This window comes from Scomber japonicus, chromosome 10 (genome assembly GCF_027409825.1).
Source record: "Scomber japonicus isolate fScoJap1 chromosome 10, fScoJap1.pri, whole genome shotgun sequence".
NCBI lineage: Eukaryota > Metazoa > Chordata > Actinopteri > Scombriformes > Scombridae > Scomber > Scomber japonicus.
In genome coordinates, this window is record NC_070587.1 from 34,634,225 (window position 1) to 34,653,460 (window position 19,236).

General features: G+C 42.8%; 3 protein-coding genes across 3 annotated transcripts; all 3 read right to left on the reverse strand.

Annotated features, from left to right (window-relative positions):
• Nucleotides 1–263: 263 nt before the first annotated feature.
• On the reverse strand, nt 264–3,098 carry LOC128366957 (uncharacterized; the record flags this gene model as incomplete). The annotated part of the gene is given in 4 exon segments (XM_053327718.1): nt 264–491; nt 2,053–2,149; nt 2,187–2,723; nt 2,773–3,098. Coding segments are annotated over 4 exon segments (1,188 nt in total), but the record flags the coding sequence as incomplete, so codon positions are not given.
• A 1,616-nt stretch (nt 3,099–4,714) lies between these two features.
• LOC128366958 (tripartite motif-containing protein 16-like) lies at nt 4,715–15,424 on the reverse strand. The gene is made up of 4 exons (XM_053327719.1): nt 13,802–15,424; nt 5,357–5,452; nt 5,147–5,225; nt 4,715–4,869 (listed from the first exon to the last, which is right to left on the reverse strand). The coding sequence occupies exons 1-4, from the start codon at nt 15,422–15,424 to the stop codon at nt 4,715–4,717; spliced, it is 1,953 nt and encodes a 650-aa protein (XP_053183694.1).
• A 531-nt stretch (nt 15,425–15,955) lies between these two features.
• LOC128366959 (tripartite motif-containing protein 16-like) lies at nt 15,956–18,611 on the reverse strand. The gene is made up of 2 exons (XM_053327720.1): nt 16,995–18,611; nt 15,956–15,988 (listed from the first exon to the last, which is right to left on the reverse strand). The coding sequence occupies exons 1-2, from the start codon at nt 18,609–18,611 to the stop codon at nt 15,956–15,958; spliced, it is 1,650 nt and encodes a 549-aa protein (XP_053183695.1).
• Nucleotides 18,612–19,236: the final 625 nt, after the last annotated feature.

The following is a 19,236-nucleotide window of genomic DNA, read 5'->3' on the forward strand; positions in this document are numbered from 1 at the left end:
CCTTCCTCCTTTCCTTCTTCCTTCCTTCCTCCCTTCTTCCATTTGTCCTTTCCTTCCTCCCTCCCTCCTTTCCTTTCTCTAAATGTCTCTGTGTTGCTGTCAGCTTGTGCTTCATGTTGCTAGCTGATAACTCAGAGTGAGCAGCTTCCTTACTTCCTTCCTTTCTTCCTCCTTTCCTTCCTTCCATCCTTCCTTCCCTCTTTCCTTCCTCCCACCCTCCTTTCCTTTCTCTGAGTGACTCTATGTTGCAGTAAGCCTGTGCTTCATGTTACTAGCTGATAACTCAGAGTGAGCAGCTTTAACTGTCGGCTGCTTCCTGGAAGCAGAAACATGTTGAGTGGAGACTTTGATCCCGAGCAGGAAGCGTTCAGCAGGGAGTTAAACCTCCGACCAACCGGTGGCAGCGCTCCGGTTTCTCTCCGCCCGCCACTCAGCTCCACACAAGCGTGACGGAGGCCGACCGTCCCCGAAGACTCCACCGCTCCAACTTCCTCCAGCGAGCCCAGAGAGAAAGTTCAGAGGAAATGTCATCGCTGGAATTCCCCGCAGAGCTCCTTCCTTCTCTACTTCCTTCTTTCCTTCCTTCTTTCCTCCCTTCTCTCCTCCTTTCTCTCCTCCCTTCTTTCCTCACTTCTCTCCTTCCTTCTCTCCTCCCTTCACTCCTTCCTTCTCTCCTCCCTTCTCTCCTCACTTCTCTCCTTCCTTCTCTCCTCACTTCTCTCCTTCCTTCTCTCCTCACTTCTCTCCTTCCTTCTCTCCTCCCTTCTTTCCTTCCTTCTCACCTCCTTTCTCTCCTCCCTTCTCTCCTCACTTCTCTCCTCACTTCTCTCCTCACTTCTCTCCTTCCTTCTCTCCTCACTTCTCTCCTTCCTTCTCTCCTCACTTCTCTCCTTCCTTCTTTCCTTCCTTCTCTCCTCCCTTCTCTCCTCATTTCTCTCCTTCCTTCTCTCCTTCCTTCTTTCCTTCCTTCTCTCCTCCCTTCTCTCCTCCCTTCTCTCCTCACTTCTTTCCTTCCTTCTCTCCTAACTTCTTTCCTTCCTTCTCTCCTCCCTTCTCTCCTCACTTCTCTCCTTCCTATTCTCCTTCCTTCTCTCCTCCCTTCTCTCCTCCCTTCTCTCCTCACTTCTCTCCTTCCTTCTCTCCTCCCTTCTCTCCTAACTTCTTTCCTTCCTTCTCTCCTCCCTTCTTTCCTTCCTTCTCTCCTCACTTCTTTCCTACCTTCTCTCCTTCCTTCTCTCCTCCCTTCTCTCCTCACTTCTCTCCTTCCTTCTCTCCTCCCTTCTCTCCTCCCTTCTCTCCTCACTTCTTTCCTTCCTTCTCTCCTAACTTCTTTCCTTCCTTCTCTCCTCCCTTCTCTCCTCACTTCTCTCCTTCCTATTCTCCTTCCTTCTCTCCTCCCTTCTCTCCTTCCTTCTCTCCACACTCCTCCCTTCTCTCCTCCCAGAGAGAAAGTTCAGATGAAATGTCATCGCTGTAATTCCCCGCAGAGCTCCGACACGCGGGGAGAGGAAGGGAGAGAGTTTCCTCTCTCCTCTACAGCCTATTACAGGAAGGAAGGAAGGAAGAAGGAAGGAAAGGAGAGAGGAAGCGAGAGCGTTTCCTCTCTCCTTCCTTCTCTCCTTCCTTCTCTCCTTCCTTCTTTCCTTCCTTCTCTCCTCACTTCTCTCCTTCCTTCTCTCCTTCCTTCTTTCCTTCCTTCTCTCCTCACTTCTCTCCTTCCTTCTCTCCTCCCTTCTTTCCTTCCTTCTCTCCTCCCTTCTTTCCTTCCTTCTCTCCTTACTTCTCTCCTTCCTTCTCTCCTCCCTTCTCTCCTCACTTCTCTCCTTCCTTCTCTCCTCCCTTCTCTCCTCACTTCTCTCCTTCCTTCTCTCCTCCCTTCTCTCCTCACTTCTCTCCTTCCTTCTCTCCTCACTTCTCTCCTCACTTCTCTCCTCCCTTCTCTCCTATCTTCTCTCCTCACTTCTCTCCTCACTTCTCTCCTTCCTTCTTTCCTTCCTTCTCTCCTTACCTCTCCTTCCTTCTCTCCTCCCTTCTCTCCTCACTTCTCTCCTTCCTTCTCTCCTCCCTTCTCTCCTTCCTTCTCTCCTCCCTTCTCTCCTCACTTCTCTCCTTCCTTTTCTCCTCCCTTCTCTCCTTCCTTCTCTCCTCCCTTCTCTCCTCATTTCTTTCCTTCCTTCTCTCCTTACCTCTCCTTCCTTCTCTCCTCCCTTCTCTCCTCACTTCTCTCCTTCCTTCTCTCCTCCCTTCTCTCCTCACTTCTCTCCTTCCTTCTCTCCTCCCTTCTCTCCTTCCTTCTCTCCTCCCTTCTCTCCTCACTTCTCTCCTCACTTCTCTCCTTCCTTCTTTCTTTCCTTCTCTCTTCCCTTCTCTCCTTCCTTCTCTCCTCACTTCACTCCTCCCTTCTCTCCTCACTTCTCTCCTTCCTTCTCTCCTCCTTTCTCTCCTCCCTTCTCTCCTCCCTTCTTTCCTTCCTTCTCTCCTTCCTTCTCTCCTCATTTCTTTCCTTCCTTCTTTCCTTCCTTCTTTCCTCACTTCTCTCCTTCCTTCTCTCCTTCCTTCTCTTCTTCCTTCTCTCCTCCTTTCTCTCCTCACTTCTCTCCTCCCTTCTCTCCTCACTACTCTCCTTCCTTCTCTCCTCCCTTCTCTCCTCACTACTCTCCTTCCTTCTCTCCTCCCTTCTCTCCTCACTTCTCTCCTTCCTTTTCTCCTCCCTTCTCTCCTTCCTTCTCTCCTCCCTTCTCTCCTCATTTCTTTCCTTCCTTCTCTCCTTACCTCTCCTTCCTTCTCTCCTCCCTTCTCTCCTCACTTCTCTCCTTCCTTCTCTCCTCCCTTCTCTCCTCACTTCTCTCCTTCCTTCTCTCCTCCCTTCTCTCCTTCCTTCTCTCCTCACTTCTCTCCTTCCTTCTCTCCTCACTTCTCTCCTTCCTTCTCTCCTCACTTCTCTCCTCCCTTCTCTCCTTCCTTCTCTCCTCACTTCTCTCCTTCCTTCTCTCCTCACTTCTCTCCTTCCTTCTCTCCTCACTTCTCTCCTCACTTCTCTCCTTCCTTCTCTCCTCACTTCTCTCCTTCCTTCTCTCCTCACTTCTCTCCTTCCTTCTTTCCTTCCTTCTCTCCTCCCTTCTCTCCTCATTTCTCTCCTTCCTTCTCTCCTTCCTTCTCTCCTCACTTCTCTCCTCCCTTCTCTCCTCACTTCTCTCCTTCCTTCTCCCCTCCCTTCTCTCCTCACTTCACTCCTTCCTTCTCTCCTCCCTTCTCTCCTCATTTCTCTCCTCCCTTCTCTCCTCACTACTCTCCTCCCTTCTCTCCTCACTACTCTCCTTCCTTCTCTCCTCCCTTCTCTCCTCACTACTCTCCTCCCTTCTTTCCTTCCTTCTCTCCTCACTACTCTCCTTCCTTCTCTCCTCCCTTCTCTCCTCACTACTCTCCTTCCTTCTCTCCTCCCTTCTCTCCTTCCTTCTCTCCTCCAGCGAGCAGAGAAAGTTCAGATGAAATGTCACGGCTGTAATTCCCCGCAGAGCTCCGACACACGGAGAGAGGAAGGTAGAGAGAGAGTTTAATTGTTCGGAGAGGAAAAAGTCAAATGTCAAAGAAAAGGATTTATAATAAACAGTGCAGGAGGAAAAGGTCTGTCTACTTTCAAATCAATGCACATTTAAATAGAAACTCACAGATGTACAGAGATATAGAAACATGACACAGAAGATACAAACAAACAGAGATTACAGTTCATGAATAAAACATCTGAAGAAGGAAGAAAAACAAGATCATAAATAATTCAAATAGAAGGAAAATAAATAAATAAGAATTGAATAAGTTGCATCTTCAATTAAAAAGATTAGATTAGATTTTTATTTCAATTAAATAAGTTTGTTCTCCTCATAAAAAGTGTTTCTACCAAACATTGAAGCACAGATGTGTTTAGAAAGCATCAATAGTCAATAATCGTCCTTCCATCCTTCTGTCCTTCCTTCCTTCCTTCTTTCCTCCCTTCTGCCCTTCTGTCCTTCTTTCCTTCCTTTCTTCTGTCCTTCTGTCCTTCCTTCCTTCTTTCTGTCCTCCCTTCCTTCCATCCTTCCATCCTTCTTCCCTTCCTTTTGTCCTTCCTTCCTTCCTCCCTCCCTACTTTCCTTCCCTTCTTCCTCCCTTCCTTCTGTCCTTCTTTCCTTGGAAATGTCTCTTTTTGGTAGTTTTGAGTCTCCTCCTTCCCTCCTTTCTTTCCTTCCTTTCTTCCTTGACCTGAGGACAACAGGAGGATTAAAAAAGTAAAAGCACAAAATAACATAAATCGACAATCAGATACATGAGAACAGATTCATGTAGATGTAGATATGATAATTTAACCCTTTATGGCTCAAGTCCAAACAAGCCTTCAGTTATTGACTCTGTTTTATACGGATATAAGGAAAGGAGGAAGGGAGGAAGGAAGAAGAAAGGAAAGGAGGAAGGGAGGAAGGAAGAAGAAAGGAAAGGGGGAAGGGAGGAAGGAAGAAGAAAGGAAAGGAGGAAGGGAGGAAGGAAGAAGAAAAGAAAGGAGGGAGGACGGAGGGAAAGAAAGAAGGAGGATTCATGTACGTATAGATATGATAATTTAACCCTTTATGGCTCAAGTCCAAACAAGCCTTCAGTTATTGACTCTGTTCTATACGTTTTTAAATGTTTCGCTCTCTTTTTTCTACAGTGTGAAGCAACAAACGATCTAAAACCAGGCTTCAAATCATCTCTTCTCCTCTATCTGCGCTCTCGTTCTTCCAGAGACCCTCAGAAATATTGACATTACATCATATAAATTGACCGCGTTGCCTTCAGGCTCAACAGCAACAGTCTGTGTCATTATCACCGCCTCGCTCCGCTTCGCTCCCAGGACGCAGTCTGCAGGGACACAGCGTTACTTTGATGAACTGATTCAATAAATGTATTAATCCTCCTGTTGTCCTTGAGTCAAGAAAGGAAGGGAGGGAGGAAGAAGGAAGAAGGGAGGAAAGAAAGAGGGAAGGAGGTAAGGAAGGAAAGGAGGGAGGGAGGAAGAAGGAGGGAGGAAAGAAAGAGGGAAGGAGGGAAGGAAGGAAAGGAGGGAGGGAGGGAGGGAGGAAAGAAGGAACAGTCAAAACGGACGGGGTCAATTTGACCCGGGAGGACGACACGTTGCCTTCAGGCTCAACAGCAACAATCTGTGTCATTATCAGCGCCTCGCTCCGCCTCGCTCCGCCTCGCTCCCAGGACGCAGTCTGCAGGGACACAGCGTTACTTTGATGAACTGATTCAATAAACGTATTAAGCTCCTCTCTGACACACCTTTAATAACAATAAAGTCTTTTCTTTCCAGCCCCGATTTATTAAAATAGAAAGTATTGTGAGCCTGCAGCTGCAGACTGGGGGGCTCTGGAGGTTTCTGGCTCCTGCAGGACTGGAGCTGGTCCTCTGAGGAATCCTCGAGCTGGCAGCTAATTACAGCCTGCAGAGAGAAAGTGTAGGAAGAAGAAAAATCCTCATTTCTTTTACCTAAGCCTCACATCCTGAATAATCCTCCCTGTTCTTCGTCTGTTTGGTTAAAATAAATCCCCTCGCAGCTCTTCATCCTTTTTATTTCATTTCCCAGATCCAGGCGGGGAACACCAGAGAGCCGCTGGACTTCTGCAGGTTCAAACGAACATCCGTCACTGGATCCAACCTGCTGCTGTCTGACTTTATAATTAACACCACACATGTTGAATCACTCCAGACTCAGGAGGAATACATCTGAGCTTTTAAAGAAGGAAAAGAATAAATGAAGCACACAGTGATTTTACTCTGAGAGGAACTACAGATTAGTTTAGTTGATTTCAGCCAACGGACAAAAGGGAAAAGTGAATAAATGATTACATTAACCCTCCTGCTGTCCCCGAGTCAAGGAAGGAAGAAGGAAGGAAAGGAGGTAGGAAGGAAGGAAGGAAAGAAGAAGGATCCTTCCTTCTTCTTTCCTTCACCCGTGGTGGCATGTTATCAACATCTGGGGTCTGTAGGTTGACCTACTGACCTCTGATCTGGATGATGTCACTTTTTAAGAATATCGTTGAATGTCTATCAGACCCGGCCCTAACCAATGTGGCGCCCTAGGCAAGATTTTAGGTGGCGCCCCCCTTGCATCGAAGTAAATTCCACTGCTGGTGTACATACTCACAAGAAACTGAATAGCTTTATCTTGGACATTCTTTTATTTAAAGAAAGCAATTGCCCAATCAAAATACTTAGAACAAATTAGAAAGAAATACAAAAAAATATGAAATGAATATATGAAATATAATATAAATAGCTTACATAAAGTATAAGATTTAAATACCCACAAAATAAAAAGTGTAAACAAGTGACATGCTGCTGCATCACTTCTGGGTGGTGCTGCTGAGGTGGAGGCAACAAGAGGAGCGCTTGATGCTGTAGGTGGCCCAAGATTTGCAGGAGTGGGACTGAGAAACCTCAACAGTGCATCTGAAGAGAGAAGAGGAGTATGTGACACCAGTCTAATAATAAATATGATATGATACATAATATGATTTCAAGAATAAAATGAAATGAAATAATATAAATGAAAAATCTAAGAGATACATGCATGATGTTCACTATACTGTACATGTATAATATACAATGTACTTTTTCTGATATGCAAATTATATAAGATTCAATGTTATTGTCATTACAACAAAATACTGATTAGCAGAATGCAAAGAAGCAGTAAACTGCAGTATAATATAGAATGTGGGAATGATAAGTTATGCTATAACATGAATTATGTGCACTTTAACACTGATGTAAAGTTTAACACTATAAACACACTTTAGACAATATGAACTGTAACACAACATACAGCTAGGCTTACAACTATAATAAAAGGGTGGAAAAGGAATAGCATTTTGATTGACTATTACAAGCTAAGAAAACCTTAGCTAACCAGATGTTAATAAAAATGCTGAATAGATCTAATATTTACACATTTCCCTGAGGAAACCCAGCGAGCACAAACCCTAATTTCAACGTTTGATTTCCGGTTAAAAACAGGTTGATACGAGGTCTGAACGTCTTTTCAATCGTCTGAAAACGGTTACAACATCAACGTGTCACAAAACACACATTTGTTTGATGTCGGTTAATAATTACCTCAGTTGTAGCTTTCTACAGAGATTGTATTGATTATTTTGACGTTTTTTCTATAAATGAGAGGAGGTGAAATGACGTCTAAACAAAACGTAATTTCAAAGCATTTAATGTTGAATAAAATATCATAAATATGAAACTATATAGGTTATGTCTGCACACTAAGTAAGCTGGGAATTTTCTATACAGCAATTCCCGGTGAATATGTTTTCTATGTGAAAGTTGAATAAATGTCTCCATATAGCCGGTAAAAAACTTTCACTTTTCAACCAATTTTCAACGTCTTTTCACCGGTTACCATAGATACACGTCTTTTAGACGTCTTTTCAACCAAAATGTGCTTGCTGGGAAGTAAGGTGGGAGTAGTTACATTACTATTTTCCAACTTAGGCTCTTCCATAACATTAACTGGCGTTAAAACTAACAGTTTAACAACAAACCATGTTATGCTAATGGTTAACGTCGTTATCGTCGTTCTGCAACAGACAAATAATGTCATGACATCATCTTTATTGTAACATTACCTCTGTCTTTGTCTCGTTTTCCTCCTCTTCTTTTCTTTTTTTCCTCCCCTGGGCACCAGACAGTTTGGGACGTTATGACATATTGTTGTCGAGCTTGCCTTGGGGTCACGTTAAAAAACGACCATCCTCCCCCAGGTAGCAGGTACAGTCTAATTAGTGGGGGGGGGGGGGCGTCTTAGGAAAGTAACGTGTCATCATTATTATTATTAGTATTCCTATTTAACAGGCTTGGCTATGCAGTTAAATTAATGTGGGCTTATTATCTTCATATTAAGACATGATACCAAGTAGTTTTAAGAATAGTGGAAGTTACATTTTTTTTTTTTCTTCCCCCATTTGTGGCGCCCCCTGGATGGACGGCGCCCTTAGCATTTGCCTATACTGCCTATGCCACGGGCCGGCCCTGATGTCTATCACATGAGCTACTGAACTGGAGATTTCTGAAATTGAAGGTTCATGAAGTACGTTCACTGAAGGTTTGAGTTTCTGCTCCACGATCGAAGTCAGAAAATCCTGCAGTCCATGAAGGCGTCACACTGGCCGAACACACACACATCACCGCTCCAGAGGACAACACATCGACTCATTTCCTCCAGACTTCACCCGACCTTAAACTGATCACACACACACACACAGTAACCCACACACACACATACACACACACACACACACACACACACACACACACACACACAGTAACCCACACACACATACACACACACACACACACACAGCTGGCAGCATCAGGTTTATTGTCCTATTGTTCAGTTTCTGGACTCAGCTTGGTCACATTGTGTTGAATCCCGATGCAGCTGAACCGCTACAGATAATAATAATAATCATAACTATTATAAATGATTCTCACATTCTCACAGTTCATTTCAGTGGATTCACTCACATGAAGTAAAGCTGAGCTCAGCTGGGGTGAGGATCAGTATCAGGCTGATCTGGATCATCTCACAGCAGGTCAGAGTCAACATTAAGGCCCCGTTTCTACGTACCTACGTACCCGGTTATTTTTAAAAACGAAGACATTAACCATTGTTTGCTCCGTTTAGACACAAACTGAGAATTGGCCACTGAAAAAGATGCTTTTTAAAAACTCAGTCCAGAGGTTATTTCTCACTTTGTACATTATTTGTGCCGTTCTGAATTTGACCAGATCCAGAAATGTCAGCATATGTGATTTTATGAATAGTGGGTTTGTGTGATCTCTGTATCCTGTTTACAGTCTATGATGATCATTGATGCAGAGTAGCAGTCACATGTATGCTGGTCTCTTTGGGTTAGTACTGTACTATGTGGAGGAATGAAGTGACATCATTGTTGCTATGGTGATTCTGATTGGCTAACGTGGGCTTGAGCTGCTCTTGACGTCACAATCTCCACTCTGGCCGGAGTTTTTAAAAAGCATCGTTTTCAGGGGCGAATTCTCCGTTAGCGTCTAAACGGAGCAAACGAGGGTTAATGTCTCCGTTTTTAAAAATAGCCGGGTACGTATAAACTGGACCTGTAATACAGACAGAAATAATACATCAATGGAGAGCAGGTGTGGAGAGTAGAGGAGAGGAGAGCAGAAGCAAACTGAGAAACAAAACCTAGAAAAGGAAGGAAGGGAGGAAAGAAAGGAGGAGCGAGGGAGGGAGGGAGGAAAGGAGGAAGGAAGGAAGGAATGAAGGAAGGAAAGGAGGAAGGAAGGAAAGGAGGAAGGAAGGAAGGAATGAAAAAAGGAAGGAAGGAAGGAAGGAAAGGAGTAAGGAGGGAGGGAGGAAAAGAGGAAGGAAGGAAGGAATGAATGAAGGAAAGGAGGAAGGAAGAGAGGAAGGAAAGGATGAAGGAAGGAAGGAAGAAGGAAGGAAGGAAGGGAGGAAGGAAGGAAGGAAAGGAGTAAGGAGGGAGGGAGGAAAAGAGCAAGGAAGTACAGAAGGAGAAGGGAGCAAAGAAAGAGGGAAGGAAAAAATAAAAAGAAAGGAAGGAAAGAAGTGAATTAACCTGATGCAGAGCAGGTATGGAGGGAGAGTAGAGTAGAGGAGTGTAGAAGCAAACTGAGAAACAAAACCTAGAAGAAGAAAAAACTCCTAACCTAAATTTAAACAAGCGAAACCAAACGAGTGAACAGAAGAAACACAAAAAGATCCAACCCCCCCCCCCCCCCCCGAGACCATCAGAGCTGACTGTAGAGAAAATTCAGTGAGCAGCTTTTCCTGTTTAGTCGCACTCAGCGCTACTTCCTGGGGTTATTTGTTTACAGGAAGAGTCCACGGGGAGTTCTTCAAGGACACATTTTTACATTTCCAGGTCTATATTTATATTCTGGAGCTCTATTAGAATATCTCTGCATGATTCATCTTCTACTGCACCTTAATGGAGCCCATCAGTACAGAGTTAAGAGTCGTCTTTAAACAGGATGAGTAAGGAGGAAAAGAGGAAGGAAGGAGAGAAGGAAGGAAGGAAAGGAGTAAGGAAGGAAGGAGGGAGGAAGGAAGATAGGAAGGAAGGAAGGAAGGAAGAGGGGAAAGGAGTAGGGAGGAAAAGAGGAAGGAGTAAGGAGAGAAGGAAGGAAGGAAAGTAGGTAAGATGGAAGGAAGGAAGGAAGGGAGGAAAGATGGAAGGAAGAAAGGAGGAAGGAAGGAAGGAGGGAGGAAGGAAGGTAGGTAAGATGGAAGGAAGGAAGGAAGGAAGGTAGGTAGGTACGATAGAAGGAAGGAAGGAAGGTAGGTAAGATGGAAGGAAGGAAGGTAGGTAAGATGGAAGGAAGGAAGAAAGGTAGGAAGGAAGGAAGGAAGGATGGAAGGGAATATCTCTGCATGATTTCTAGTTTAAAAAAAACCTGCTTATTTATCTTCTACTGCACCTTAATGGAGCCCATCAGTTCAGCCTACTGTTGGAGAAAATTGTACATTAGACACACAAACTTACACACACACACACACACACACACACACACACATACACACACACACACATACATACACACATACACACACACAAACTTACACACACACACACACACACACACACACACACATACACACACACACACACATACATACACACACACACACACGCACACACACACATACATACGCATACACACACACACACACACATAGATATATATTGCTAGTCTGTAATTACACTTCAGCTCACATCAGAGGAGTATATGTTCGCCCCCTTGTGAATCATTTAGAGTTACTCTGTGTGTGTGTGTGTGTGTGTGTGTATGTGTGTGTGTGTGTGTGTGTGTGTGTGTGTATGTGTGTGAAGATGAAGCGTATAGATCTGTGTGTTGTTTACCCGTTGTGTTTGTGTGTACATACAAACAGCAGGAGGTTATTGCTCGAGGCATCTGTGGACTGAAGACGTCACCGAGCCGATAGATGGATGCTAACTTCTGCTCAACCAGAAGACCTGAGAGATAAACTGAAGGTTTTCATTCAGTGATGGTTAGAAGCACAAATTTACACTTTTAAAGTCTGTGTAAGAGTAAGTAAGAATAAATATGTGTTCTGAGTTTGACATACCACAGAAAAGTGTGTTGTTAACCACCCTGCTAAATTTGAATGATTAAAAAAATCGCCAAATATATGAAATTAGGCTTCAAAGTTAAAAATCAACCTTTTTCTCTGCCCCCAAACACTGTGAGCGTTCCCGCCGAGTTCGCTGAAGCCCCGCCCCCTACCAACTGTCACCTGTCAATCAAAGTCACCACCTCTACCAGAAACATGGACACTATGTCAGCTCAGCTGCTAGTTCGCCAGCTAGCTCGGCGGCTAATTCGGCTGCTAGCTCGGCGGCTAACTCAGCTAACTGGCTAACTGTAGACTGTAGTAGTAGTAGTGTGTGCTGAATGTATTTATACCTCTACAGCAGCAGGGGCGGGTTCATGCTAATCACTAAATCCTGAACACAGAAATCTTGAAACACAGTTTGTGAAGCCTAGCTCCACAATTCAAATCTAAATGGTTGAAATGCTTTTTACACCTTTTTTAGAAATACACTTATGACCTATTTAATGTGTTTAGAAGAAAATGTCTGAATTCACTTTACACAGCCTTTAAATACGATACATGAATGTAAAAATACTCCATTACTAGTAAATGTAATGCATGAAAAATACAGTTAAAGTACTGCAGTATTATAGTGATGTAGTATGCAGTATTACAGTAAAAGTACTGCAGTATTATAGTGATGTAGTATGCAGTATTACAGTAAAAGTACTGCAGTATTATGAGTGATGTAGTATGCAGTGTTACAGTAAAAGTACTGCAGTATTATAGTGATGTAGTATGCAGTGTTACAGTAAAAGTACTGCAGTATTATGAGTGATGTAGTATGCAGTATTACAGTAAAAGTACTGCAGTATTATAGTGATGTAGTATGCAGTATTACAGTAAAAGTACTGCAGTATTATAGTGATGTAGTATGCAGTATTACAGTAAAAGTACTGCAGTATTATAGTGATGTAGTATGCAGTATTACAGTAAAAGTACTGCAGTATTATGAGTGATGTAGTATGCAGTGTTACAGTAAAAGTACTGCAGTATTATAGTGATGTAGTATGCAGTGTTACAGTAAAAGTACTGCAGTATTATAGTGATGTAGTATGCAGTATTACAGTAAAAGTAATGCAGTATTATAGTGATGTAGTATGCAGTATTACAGTAAAAGTACTGCAGTATTAGAGTGATGTAGTATGCAGTATTACAGTAAAAGTGCTGCAGTATTATGAGTGATGTAGTATGCAGTATTACAGTAAAAGTACTGCAGTATTATAGTGATGTAGTATGCAGTATTACAGTAAAAGTACTGCAGTATTATAGTGATGTAGTATGCAGTATTACAGTAAAAGTACTGCAGTATTATAGTGATGTAGTATGCAGTATTACAGTAAAAGTACTGCAGTATTATGAGCGATGTAGTATGCAATATTACAGTAAAAGTACTGCAGTATTATGAGTGATGTAGTATGCAGTATTACAGTAAAAGTACTGCAGTATTATAGTGATGTAGTATGCAGTATTACAGTAAAAGTACTGCAGTATTATGAGTGATGTAGTATGCAGTGTTACAGTAAAAGTACTGCAGTATTATAGTGATGTAGTATGCAGTATTACAGTAAAAGTACTGCAGTATTAATGTGACGTAGTATGCAGTATTACAGTAAAAGTACTGCAGTATTATAGTTATGTAGTATGCAGTATTACAGTAAAAGTACTGCAGTATTATGAGTGATGTAGTATGCAGTATTACAGTAAAAGTACTGCAGTATTATAGTGACGTAGTATGCAGTATTACAGTAAAAGTACTGCAGTATTATAGTTATGTAGTATGCAGTATTACAGTAAAAGTACTGCAGTATTATGAGTGATGTAGTATGCAGTATTACAGTAAAAGTACTGCAGTATTATAGTGACGTAGTATGCAGTATTACAGTAAAAGTACTGCAGTATTATAGTGATGTAGTATGCAGTATTACAGTAAAAGTACACAGGCTTTGAATGAGAAGAAACACTTTGATCACTGTTTTTCTTAAATAAATAATCTTTATTGATTATTGAAGCTTCAGATTGTTGACACATCCAATCAGTAAAGTGTGATCAATGATTTCATGTTCAGATTGACTTCATCCACACAGTCAGTTAGTGTAACCCAGAATGTCAGCTATGTACAAGAACATCATTAATGATTATTATCATGATCTTTACAGTTTGATTAAATATTTCTTTATGAATTTACAAAGTGATGAGAACAAAATATCTGTGATGAAGGAAGTTCTGCTGTTTTCTCTGTTTAACAAACAACAGACGCAAATACATCAATACAAACATGAAACTAACATTTCGAACAAAGAGAAGTTCACATTTTCATCTGGAGAAATGTCAGTGAAGGTTAAAAACATGGTGATGAGCAGTGAGAGCCTCCATGGATAAAAACACACAGGAAAAGGTCACATTTAAAGAAACCGAACATATAAACGATACATACATACATACAGTTTAAAAAAGTATTATTAGTGTACCTGACGATTTCTGAGCGGCTCAGAAACATGAAGACAAAAACATGAAGAATTACAACATCTGACACATAAAGTCTGAAATGACTTCTGCCTATTTCACTCTACACAAGTCAGCTGTGGATCCAACACCGACCCAAAGTCTAGCATAGAGAGGCTGAGTGAATGTGATCTGGACTCTGTGGAGGAGAGTCATGGTTTTAGAGACTCTGTAGAAGGACAGAATACCTGCTCTGTGATCCAGGTACACTCCGACTCTGGAGGAACCAGGACCTGAGACAGGAGTTTTAATGCTGTTGAACCAGAATTCATAACTGTTAGCATAACAATCTAAAGACCAAGACTTGTCATTACGTCCAAATCCACATTCATGTCCTACTCTGCTGATATTTTTGTATGCGACTGCTACATCAATTAGTCCTCTCCTCTCCACCTCCCAGTAACAACGTCTAGTCAGACTCTCTCTACTCAGGATCTGAAGCGCATCAGTGAATCTGTCTTTGTGACTAGAATAAGACTGTGGTTGTTTCATCCATTTTACTTTTCTGTTCCCCTTAGTTAATAACAGATAAGTGTGTGCTGTGTTTGGATCCAGAGTGATTTCACGTGCATATCTTAAGAACTGAGCTCTGGTTTTGGGCTCTGCTCGTGATTCTGGCAGTAAAACGTCCACTTCAGTCACTGCCAGTGAGGTGTTTGTCTGTTCGTCCCTCAGGATGTCCTGTAGTTTATCTCTGAGCTCTGACACAGCTGCTGTCACTTCCTCAAAGTGTCTCAGAGGACGGATATTGATGCTGGATGAGTCTGTGGGTTCACTGAGTTGTGACACTGAGGGGTAGTTGTTTAGAAACTGGTTGTGATCCTCTGTGTGTGAGAGCTGCTTCAGTTCAGTGTCTTTCCTCTTCAGCTCAGTGATCTCCTGCTGCAGCTTCTCCTGAAGCTCTTTGACTCGACTCACTTCAGTTTCCTGCTGGGATCTGATCTGCTGCTTCACATCAGAGCTTCTTTTCTGGAGGAGACGGATCAGCTGAGTGAAGATCTTCTCACTGTCCTCCACTGCTTTATCAGCAGAGCGACTGACGGCCTCAACCTCCTGTTGAAGCAACTTCACATCTTTCTCTCTGTCCTGGATTCTCTGCTGGATGTTTAGTCGACTCACCTCGAGCTCTCTCTGCCTCTCAGTCCTTTCTGCTGCAGCTGAGGCTGTGTCGTGGCCTCTATGATCCTCCACAGAGCAGAGATAACAGATACTCTGCTGATCAGTACGACAGAACATCTTCATCACCTCATCATGACGAGAGCAGATGTTCTCCTGGAGCTTCTTCGAGGGCTCCACCAGCTTGTGTTTCTTTAATGGAGGTGCATCATAATGAGGCTGGAGGTGATTCTCACAGTAAGAGGCCGGACAAGTCAGACAGGACTTGAAGGCTTTCCTCTTTCTCCCAGTGCAGACATCACAGGCCACATCTTCAGGTCCAACATAGCAGTGATCAGCAGGAGCAGCTTGGAGTCCAGTCTTCTTCAGCTGCTCTACTAAAGCTGCTAACATGGTGTTTTTCTTCAGGACAGGCCTCTGTTTGAAGGTCTGTCTGCACTGAGGGCAGCTGTAGATCTTCCTCTGATCCTCTCCATCCCAGTGTGATTTAATACAGCTCATACAGTAGTTGTGTCCACAGGGAATAGTCACCGGATCCTTCAGTAGATCCAGACAGATCACACAACTGATTGTTTCTCGGTCCACCTGATGTTTCTGTGCCATTTCAGCTCTCAGAGGCAACGACTGTCTGAGCTTCACTTCCTGATAAACAAAACAAGTTGATCTGAACACGTGAGTCTGCAGGAATGCAGCCTGACAGGTCTGTGCTGAGTCACTTGTTGGTTACACCCATCTTTAATCTGTCGGAGGTGAGGGAATAAGGAAATGTGATCCCAGAGTGGAGTTTGATGTGTTTAAAGAACAGGAGTAAAAAGTGTATATGGTGCTCTTAAATGTATGAATATTATGTAAGGGTTAATGATATTTACCTAGCTCTAACAGGCCATATCTCTCAGGCAAAAATTGTTGATGCACACACAAAGCAGACGTTAGGTCATGAAGAGTTCAAAGGCTTAATCGGAAACAGGTTGGTATCAGTCCAACAGGCAAAGGTAAACATTGGCAGGCTAAAGTGTAAAAGGCAAAGCAAAGGTTAGCACATACTAAAAACTCTCACAAAGGTGAAGAAGATCTGGCACAGAAGGAGGGAAGACCATGAGACACAAGTACAACACATTTGGGCGGCGCAGATAATCACACGGGCGGGAAACTTGACAGGAAGTGGATCTGAAATGAGACAAGAGAAAAGTGACCAAAATAAAACAGGAAACACAAATAATGAAAATAAAACTTGAGCTATAGTGGCAGGACTGACTGTGACAATATCAGTACAGCCAGTTAATAAATTGATCGGTTTATGATTGGAGTCTGGGAACACACTCTTTGTTAAATTAAGAACAATACTTTGGTTTTCTGTATAGAAAAAAAACTGCTTCCCTATTCACCAGAGAAACAGAATTGTTGAGGAGCTATTTTTATCTGTTTTGTATTATGGGGATGTAATTTATGGAAGAGCAGCTGTTTCTACACTGATTTCATTCGATGCTGTTTTGGATTGCATTGGATGCTCAGCTTTAAGGTTCATAACCAATGATTCCTACAGTAGCCACCACTTTACTCTCTACCAATAAGTTGGCTGTCAGTGACGAGAGATCAGCATTGTTTTTTATTCATATATAGATAGAACAAAATATCCGTGAAGTTCTTCTGTTTTCTCTGTTTAAGAAACAACAGACACAAATACATCAATACAAACATGAAACTAACATTTAGAACAAAGAGAAGTTCACATTTTCATCTGTAGAAATGTCAGCGAAGGTTAAAAACATGGTGATGAGCAGTGAGAGCCTCCATGGATAAAAACACACAGGAAAAAGTCACATTTAAAGAAACTGATGATATACGCGATGCATACATACAGTTTTAAAAAGTGTTGAATATCCCTATTATCATGCCAGACGATCTCTGAGCAGCTCAGAAACATGGAGACAAAAACATTTAGTATGCAGTATTACAGTAAAAGTACAGTAATAAGAAACTGAAAATATAAACGATACATAGATAAAGTAATAAAAGGTCTGAATATCCCTATTATTATTATGCCAGACGATCTCTGAGCAACTCAGAAACATGGGGACAAAAACATGAAGAATTACAACATCTGACACATGAAGTCTGAAATGACTTCTGTCTATTTCACTCTACACAACTCAGCTGTGGATCCAACACCGACCCAAAATCCAGCATAGAGAGGCTGAGAGAATGTGGTCTGGACTCTGTGGAGGAGAGTCATGGTTTCAGAGATCCTGTAGAAGGACAGAATACCTGCTCTGTGATCCAGGTACACTCCGACTCTGGAGGAACCAGGACCTGAGACAGGAGTTTTAATGCTATTGAACCAGAATTCATAACTGTTAGCATAACAATCTAAAGACCAAGATTTGTCATTACATCCAAATCCACATTCAGTTCCTACTCTGCTGATATTCTTGTATGCGACTGCTACATCAACTCCTCCTCTCAACTCCACCTCCCAGTAACAACGTCCAGTCAGATTATCTCTACTCAGGATCTGAAGACGATCAATAAATCTGTCAGTGTAACTAGAATAAGACTGTGGTTTTTTCATCCATTTTACGTTTCTGTTCCCCTTAGTTAATAACAGCTGTGTGTTTGCTGTGTTTGGATCCAGACTGATTTCACGTGCATATCTTAAGAACTGAGCTCTGGTCTTGGGTTCTGGTTCTGGTTGTGACAGTAAAATGTCCACTTCAGTCTCTGGCAGTGAAATGTTTGTCCATTTATCCCTCAGGATGTCCTGTAGTTTATCTCTGAGCTGTGACACAGCTGCTGTCATATCCTCAAAGTATCTGAGAGGACGGATATTGATGCTGGAGTCTGTAGGTTCACTGAGTTGTGACACTGAGGGGTAGTTGTGTAGAAACTGGTTGTGAACCTCTGTGTGTGAGAGCTGCTTCAGTTCAGCGTCTTTCTTCTTCAGCTCAGTGATCTCCTGCTGCAGCTTCTCCTGAAGCTCTTTGACTCCACTCACTTCAGTTTCCTGCTGGGATCTGATCTGCTGCTTCACATCAGAGCTTCTTTTCTGGAGGAGACGGATCAGCTGAGTGAAGATCTTCTCACTGTCCTCCACTGCTTTATCAGCAGAGCGACTGACGACCTCCACCTCCTGTTGAAGCAGCTTCACATCTTTCTCTCTGTCCTGGATTTTCTGCTGGATGTTTAGTCGACTCACCTCAAGCTCTCTCTGCCTCTCAGTCCTTTCTGCTGCAGCTGAGACTGTGTCGTGGCCTTTATGATCCTCCACAGAACAGAGATAACAGATACTCTGCTGATCAGTACGACAGAACATCTTCATCACCTCATCATGACGAGAGCAGATGTTCTCCTGGAGCTTCTTTGAGGGCTCCACCAGCTTGTGTTTCTTTAATTTGGTTGATTCAAAGTGAGACTGGAGGTGATTCTTACAGTAAGATGCTGAACATGTCAGACAGGACTTGAAGGCTTTCAGCTTCCTCCCAGTGCAGACATCACAGGCCACATCTTCAGGTCCAGCATAGCAGTGATCAGCAGGAGCAGCTTGGAGTCCAGTCTTCTTCAGCTGCTCCACTAAAGCTGCTAACATGGTGTTTTTCTTCAGGACAGGCCTCCGTTTGAAGGTCTGTCTGCACTGAGGGCAGCTGTAGATCTTCCTCCGAACCTCTCCATCCCAATGTGTTTTAATACATCTCATACAGTAGTTGTGTCCACAGGGAATAGTCACCGGATCCTTCAGTAGATCCAGACAGATCACACAACTGATTGTTTCTCGGTCCAACTGATTCTGCGCCATTTCAGCTCTCAGAGGCAACGACTGTCTGAGCTTCACTTCCTGATTAAAAAAAACAAGTTGATCTGAACACTTGAGTCTGTAGGAATGCAGCCTGACAGGTCTGTGCTGAGTCACATATTGGTTACACCCATTTTTAATCTGTATTTTTAACCTTTTGCAAGGTGAGGGAACAAGGAAATGTGATCCCAGAGTGGAGCTTGTTGTGTTTAAAGAACAGGAGAAAAAAGTGTATATGGTGCTCTTAAATGTATGAATATTATGTAAGGGTTAATGATATTTATCTAACTCTAACAGGCAATATCTATCAGGCAAAAATTGTTGATGCACACACAAAGCAGACGTTAGGTCATGAAGAGTTCAAAGGTTTAATCAGAAACAGGTTGGTATCAGTCCAACAGGCAAAAGTAACAACATCAGCAGGCTAAAGGGTAAAAGGCAAAGCAAAGGTCAGCACACACTAAAAACTCTCACAAAGGTGAAGAAGATCTGGCACAGAAGGAGGGAAGACCATGAGACACAAGTGCAACACATTTGGGCGGCGCAGATAATCACACAGGCGGGAAACTTGACAGGAAGTGGATCTGAAATGAGACAAGAGATAAGTGACCAAAATAAAACAGGAAAC